Below are 7,500 nucleotides of genomic sequence, written 5' to 3' on the forward strand. Positions count from 1 at the left end.
CACACACACACACACACACACACACACACACACACACACACACACACACACACACTCACTCACTCACTCACTCACTCACTCACTCACTCACTCACTCACTCACTCTCTCACTCACTCACTCACTCACTCACTCACTCACTCACTCACTCACTCACTCACTCACTCACTCACTCACTCACTCACTCACTCACTCACTCACTCACTCACTCACTCACTCACTCACTCACTCACTCACTCACTCACTCACTCACTCACTCACTCACTCACTCACTCTTCTTCATCCATAGTCTTGGTCACGTGGGTTCAGATAGCAGAAGGGGTTATCAGGCTTTACAATCACCATTGATCGCAGCCTAGTTGTGTGTGTGTGTGTGTGTGTGTGTGTGTGTGTGTGTGTGTGTGTGTGTGTGCGTGTGTGTGTGTGTGTGTGTGTGTGTGTGTGTGTGTGTGTGTGTGTGTGTGCGCGTGCATGTGAGCATTTTAGGCTTCATCTCCTGCTCTGCTTCTCGGGGTGACCTTGCCCTTTTTATTCCCTCTTTCCTTTCTCGCTCACACTCTCTGCCTCTCTCTCCCTATCTCTCTCCCTTTCTCTCTCTCTCTCTCCATCCCTCCCTCCCTCTCTATCTCCCTCCCTTCCTCCCTCTCTCCCTCTCTCTCTCTTTATCTCTCTCTCTCTCTCTTTCTCTCTCTCACACACACACACTCTCTCTCTCAAACATCAAACACGCCCTATACAGCTGAGCGTATAAGCTGGTTTCAGTTCAACAAATCCTAGCTGAGTTCGTCAAAGATATGATAACCGTGAGATTGGGGTGGAACAAGTAGATATATTTTTGTCTAACTTTTTAATTAGTTTAATTAGAATATTGCTCTTGTTTACTTAATTCACACAAGGTTTTCTTTTGCCAAAAATCATTTCATTTTTAATTAACAGAATAAATTTTAGTTTAGTTTAGTTTAGTTTTATTTGTGCAAATAAACAAGATAAAAAAAATGGCAAGAAGATGCGCATAGACATACATAAATGCACGAGTGGGACAAAAGAAACCCCGAAGGGCTTATGAAGGATGTCCACCTGACATTAAAATACAATAAAGAAATGAAGTAAAAGAAAAAAAAAAAGAAAAGAAAAGACAAACAAAAAGAAAAGACAAACAAAAAGAAAATTAAAGAGATAAAACTACAAAGTCATGTTACAAAAATGAAAATACATCTAAGTACATGTAAAAAAAGCAATGTAAAGATGTAACTAACAAGCAAAAAGACAAAGAGAGAATTTTGAGACCGTGTTCCAGCTTTAGATACCATCATGGAGTAAGATTGGCTCTAGCAAAGGATGTCATATATTATTGCTCCTTTCCAAATGTACGTTTTAGGTTACATGTATTTTGTAAGTACGTTTTCTTTATAGAGCGCTCTTCACGGACCAGGGTCACAAGGCGCTTCACATATCTTAACACATTTCATACACACACTCAAACACCGACGGCAGTAGCTGCCATGCAAGGCGCTTTTTCTGAACCATCTGAAGCAATTTGGGGTTCAGAGTCTTGCCCAGGGACACTTCGACATGTGGCGGGTAGGCGGGGAATCGAACCTCCGACCCTGCACTCCAGAGGCGATCTCCCTACCCACTTCGCCACTGCCGCCACTAATACTACAAATAGCTTTGGTGGGGAACATGGCATGACCTTCAACAGACAACACAGCTTGACAGCCACTCGCCGAGATCTAACACTGACTAAAGGATATACAAGGTTGCACAGTACTGTCACACTATATCCAAACAATGCACAATTATACAACATTGTGTTATGGGCGACTGTGGAATCACAAACATGTTTTGGTCTAAGCCGTGTCGTTCAGCACTTAACCTTAAACTCGGGGTTAAGTGCGACTGTGGCTCAAATGGTCGGCCAATGATCAAAGGGTTGGCGGTTCGATTCCCGCCCTGCCACTTGTGGGTTGTGTGTATGCACCTTGCCTCGTGTGAATGTCGATAGTTAGCCTGCTGCTATCGGTGTATGAATGTGTGTGTGAATGGTAACGTGGGAAAGGAAAACAGGTCTCCCTTGAGAAAGAGTCTCCGGTCTCAATGGGATATACCTGTATAAATAAAGGTAAAACAAAAAATGCTCCAGGGGCTCTGTATTATGGCTGACCCTGTTCTCTGACCCCCTCTGGAGTGTGGGGACTTGAGAGGGGAGATGTGGGAAGACAAATGTCAATGTACCCATTGACTAATAAAGTAACTTCACTTAAAGGTGCCCCTCGGAGCATTCAGTTCCTTTTAATTCTAGCGCCCCCTTTGGACAAAAGCGGTAGTGTTTTTACTATGCCAGATGTTGTTCCTGGGTGAGCGTATACCCATGACAAAGGCATTAAGAAACATTTTATACAAATAGCATTCTTTGCACTGATGGTCTCGTTTGCTGTCACATGTAATTCATCATTATCAGAGGAAAAATTTGAAATATATAATATTTAAAAGTTCCTAGTAGCTCCTTTAACTCAAAACTGTTTCTCCTTGTATTGAGAAACTTAAGATCTAGAACTCAAAACTTTAAGTTATATTAGATATGAATGATAAGTTATCTCAACAAAAGATAGTGAGTAGGTTTTCAAGGTTCTTACAACTTCCAGTTGGATTCAAACTCGAAACAATCAAGTGCAGATAGTTGCTTTGAAACGTTAAGTGTTCCTAACATCATGAGTTTTAAATTTTAGACTTTATGGTTAGGATTCACAAACATATTTCAGTCTTCTTAACTGCATATTGTTACTGTCTTCATTCCAGATTGGTTCTTTCTTCATGATCAACCTGTGCCTGGTCGTCATAGCGACTCAGTTTTCGGAGACCAAACAGCGCGAGCACCAGCTGATGCAGGAGCAGCGGGCGCAGTGCTCCTCCTCCTCCACGCTGGCCAGCGAGCCGGGCGACTGCTACGAGGAAATGTTTCAGCTGCTCTGCCACGTGATCCGCAAGGCCAAGAGGCAGACCGTCAGCCTGTTTAACACGCTGAGGGGGAAACCCCGAGGATTCAGCAGGGGCGTGGGGAGGGGGAGAGGGGGAGGGAGAGAGGGAGGGAGAGAGAGAAAGGCCAACGGAAGAGAAGGAAGAGAGAGGAGAGCGGTGACGAGGCATGGTAGGTATAAGTGAAAAAAAACATTTTTAAAATGTGTTGCGTCGCCCCCTGGGCCCTGTAAAGGTGCACTCGGCAGTTTCAGGGGAGGGGGATTTTTCGCTACATGGGATTGTATTCAGCAATTTGTGTTACGTTTGCTTGTATGAAAAGTGCATTATAAATAAAGTTTGATTGATTGATTGAAAATGTTACCCTGTTCCCCTCCCATTCTCCCCATCCCAGGCGCCCCCTGTCCCCACCATAGTAAGCCCGACCAGCCCTCTCCCATGGCGGGCACGGCAGCTACAGGCGGCTGCCCCCAGTGCACCGCCGGTCTGTCTGTCTCTGACGGGACGGGGCCCGTTAGGACCGCTGTCAACGAGCAATCAGAGGAGGGCGCTGTGGAGGAGACAGACAAGGACGAGGCCAAGCAAGGCCCCGACGATGGGAGGTAACTATCTATAACTATAACTTCTTTGGGCGGCTGTGGTGAAGTGTGTAGGGAGGTCGACCCTCAACTACAGGGTCGGTTGTTCAATCCCCCGTGTCCCCACCATCGTTCAAATCAAATCAAATCAGTTTTATTTGTATCGCCCAATATCACATTTGTCTCAGTGGGCTTTACATTCCATACAATATGACACCCTCTGCCCTTAGACCCTTAGCTCGGCTGAGGAAAAAACTCCCAGTAAAAAACCCTTTACCGGGATTAAAAAATTGAGAAATCTCAGGGAGAGTTGACAGATTGAGGGATCCCTCTCCCAGGATGGACAAACTGACAGACAAGGACAAGGCCAAGCGATGGGAGGTAACTATCTATTGTGAAGGAAGATATTTTAAGGTTGGAGGTCAACTCAGGTGGAAGAATATTTCAGGAGACTTGGATGAATTATGAAGCAATATTTATTACAGGCTTGGACAAGGAGAACCAGACTGCAACTCTCGTGACTTGACACTTCCTGAGAGCAGTGTATTAACCTGGTGCTATGTGTGTGTGTGTGTGTGTGTGTGTGTGTGTGTGTGTGTGTGTGTGTGTGTGTGCGTGTGTGTGTGTGTGTGTGTGTGTGTGTATTAACCTTATGCTATCTCTAACACCTCCCCGGCTCGGGCACCAAGCGTACCAATGTTTTGGTTCAGAGCTGTGAACCATAACATTCTGGAGTAGAAGGAGATGAGACTTTATCTAGCTGACCTAAGTGTCTCCTAACAGACGCACAAGACAGGCATAAATTAACTATTAATATTTACCATTACCATACTAAAGACTGAACATATCTATAACTATAACTTATTGGGTGGCTGTGGTGAAGTGTGTAGGGCGGTCGACCCTCAACTACAGGGTCGGTGGTTCGATCCCCCGTCTCCCCGCCACATATCCAAAAGTCCCTGAGCAAGACACTGAACCCTAAATTGATAAGATAGCATTTGTTGTCATTGTACAGTCACCTATGCAATGAGACAGACTGAACTAGTAAACTCAGTGGTAATAATACAGAACATATCAAGCAGTTAGTGACTGAGTTTTGTCTCTGTCTCATAAAGCTGCTGTGGCCCTAAGAAGACGTGCAGAGAGCTCTGGCACGGCACCAGGATGACACTGTGGAGCATCGTAGAGAGTAAATACTTCAACAGAGGAATCATGATCGCCATCCTCATCAACACCATCAGTATGGGCATAGAGCACCACGAACAGGTAGGAATAAATGCATGTATATTTTATTTTATTTTATTTAATTTTATTTAATGTTATTTTATTTTATTTTATTTTATTTTATTTTATTTTATTTTATTTTATTTTATTTTATTTTATTTTATTTTATTTTATTTTATTTTATTTTATTTTATTTTATTTTATTTTATTTTATTTTATTTTATTTTATTTTATTTTATTTTATTTTATTTTATTTTATTTTATTTTATTTATAGTGTCTCATCAACACCATCAATATGGGAATAGAGCACCATGAGCAGGTAGGAATAAATTAATATATACAGCTCCGGAAAAAAAATAAGAGACCACTCCAAATGTTCAGTGTCTCTCGTTTTACTCTTTAGAGGCATATGTTTGAGTATAATGAACATTTTGATTTTATAATATTAACTACTGACACCATTTCTACCAAATTCCAATATTTGCATTGCCATCAAGAGCATTTTCAATAAGTAATTTAGGGATGAAGATTTAAGAAAAATACAGACTGGTCTCCTAATTTTTTCCGGGGCTGTATTTCATTTGTTTTTTGTATTTTGTTTTCTTTTTTCTTTATTTTATTTGATGTATAGTGTCTCATCAGCACAATCTGTATGGGCATAGAGCACCATTTTTTATTTTTTTTTACCTTTATTTATACAGGTAAATCCCATTGAGACCGGAGACTCTTTTGCGAGGGAGACCTGTTTTCCTTTCCCACGTTACCATTCACACACACATTCATACACCGATAGCAGACTAACTATCGACATTCACACGAGGCAAGGTGGGTGAAGTGTCTTGCCCAAGGACACAACAACTGTGACACAGGTGGCAGGGCGGGGATCGAACCTCCAACCCTTAAACCATGAACAGGCAAAAGATATATTAATAGCTATATATTATAATTTTTTTTTTAAACAAAAAAAAAACATTGCACTTGTCTCCATGTAGCACTTATATACAGTATGTATACTTGTGTCACTTTGTAGTTTGGTTTATTTGAAGCTATAGTACTTTACATGATTCCTGTTGTTCTGAGTTTTTACCTTCATTGTTGAAAGCACTTAATGGAAGTCTCTTTGGATAAAAGCGTCAGCTAAATAAAATGTTATGTAATGTAAATTTTCACCTTGTTCATTCATACTCATTCATTTCTGCAGCAGCATCTGTGTCAATCCGCTCTCTGTTTATTCATCAGTTTAATCAAATGTTTTCAGTATCACAGATGTGTTCGCAATCACAACAAGCACAAATAGTTTTCAGTAATTATCTCACACTAAGCACTCTGAAAAACATGTCTGAACAGGTTTCGGTTAAAAACTGCACTGCACATCAAAAGTAACGATTTGAAATGTTGAGGGGTCTGTCCTCTTCACAGCAGACCCGGGTTAGAATCCTTCTGGGTCGTTCTCTGCATTGCATTCCCCTCTCTGCCCTCATTTCATCTCTGTCTCTCCAAATTGTCCAATAAAACATAAAAATACCCCCAAAAGAATCATCTTTAAAAACATGTAATTACATTCTGAGCTCCTTAGCTCTACTGGGCAGCCAGTTTATTTTATTTTTTCACAATATTTTTATTTAAAAAACAATTTTACAACACAATACAACAAAACATATAATAAAATATATGTTTTTTATATTTGTTGTCTTATATGTTATATGTTTGCCATCTTTTTATACTGCTGGCTGTACAACAAATTGCCCCTCGGGGATAATAAAGATACCTTGAACCTTGAACCTTGAACCTTGAACCTTGAAAATATATATACAAATGTAATTAAATTAATACGAATAAAATAAAAAGTAAAAAAAAAATGTTTTAAACTGGGCATCCAGTTTGTGATATAACCAGTAAAGTGAACCCATAATGTGGTTGAATTTTCTTACCCAACACTGTCCTAAGGTAACAGGTTAGGTAGGGCCACACAAAATCATTATAACACCAGATTGTCAAGCAGTAAAATCAAATTATGCCTTCTTTGCCCCATTTCCTGTCTCTTTCTATCATTCTACTTTGTACACTTTGTATCAATGTTCCATGCTGTTGCTTTACCATTCGCCCACGCGCCCCTGCCAACGCTGCAGTGGTGTGTGTGTGTGTGTGTGTAGGTGTGTGTGTGTGTGTGTGTGTGTGTGTTTGTGTGTGCCTACGCTGCAGTGGTGGGCTGTCTCTCTCATCTCAGCCACGACTATAAATAGAGAGAGAGGCAGACAGACACTTTGCTAGTCTTAATGGGGGTAGGAAATGACTAGGTTCGAGTGTGTGTGTGTGTGTGTGTGTGTGTGTGTGTGTGTGTGTGTGTGTGTGTGTGTGTGTGTGTGTGTGTGTGTGTGTGTTTCAACCGTCTGCAGAACTAACGTATAGGGCAATGTCAAGTTTTTATTATATATATATATATATTTTTTTTTATTTTTTTTTTTTTTGATAGTTCAGGACATTCAAACCTATCTGTTGATCATTAGTGAAAATAGGTCAGACGTCTCCAAAAAACACACAATCCTAATGGGGATTTTGGATGACAATAAATCATTACACAGATCACAGTGGGACGTCTTAGAATGCAAAATGAGGGAAAAACACAAAGAGTTCAATTCAGCCCAAAGTGAAACCCTGCATCTTCAATGTATGTTTGAAATCAATGCAACTCTCCGACCCAACTTGAGGATTATAGAAGAATC

The 7,500-nt window shown here is 40.9% G+C and overlaps 1 protein-coding gene across 1 annotated transcript in view; it reads left to right on the top strand.

Annotated features, from left to right (window-relative positions):
* The window catches only part of LOC307252235 (voltage-dependent T-type calcium channel subunit alpha-1I-like), a gene marked incomplete at its 3' end in the record, with an annotated part of 182,404 nt that overhangs the window by 87,687 nt on the left and 87,217 nt on the right, over positions 1–7,500 (top strand). Inside the window, exons 9-11 of the mRNA XM_080029869.1 lie at positions 2,798–3,146; positions 3,369–3,576; positions 4,668–4,818. Coding sequence (XP_079885995.1) covers positions 2,798–3,146; positions 3,369–3,576; positions 4,668–4,818 — 708 coding nt within the window. The remainder of the gene's footprint in view (positions 1–2,797; positions 3,147–3,368; positions 3,577–4,667; positions 4,819–7,500) is intronic.

The sequence above is a fragment of the Ammodytes marinus genome (genome assembly GCF_949987685.1).
Source record: "Ammodytes marinus genome assembly, chromosome: 6".
NCBI lineage: Eukaryota > Metazoa > Chordata > Actinopteri > Uranoscopiformes > Ammodytidae > Ammodytes > Ammodytes marinus.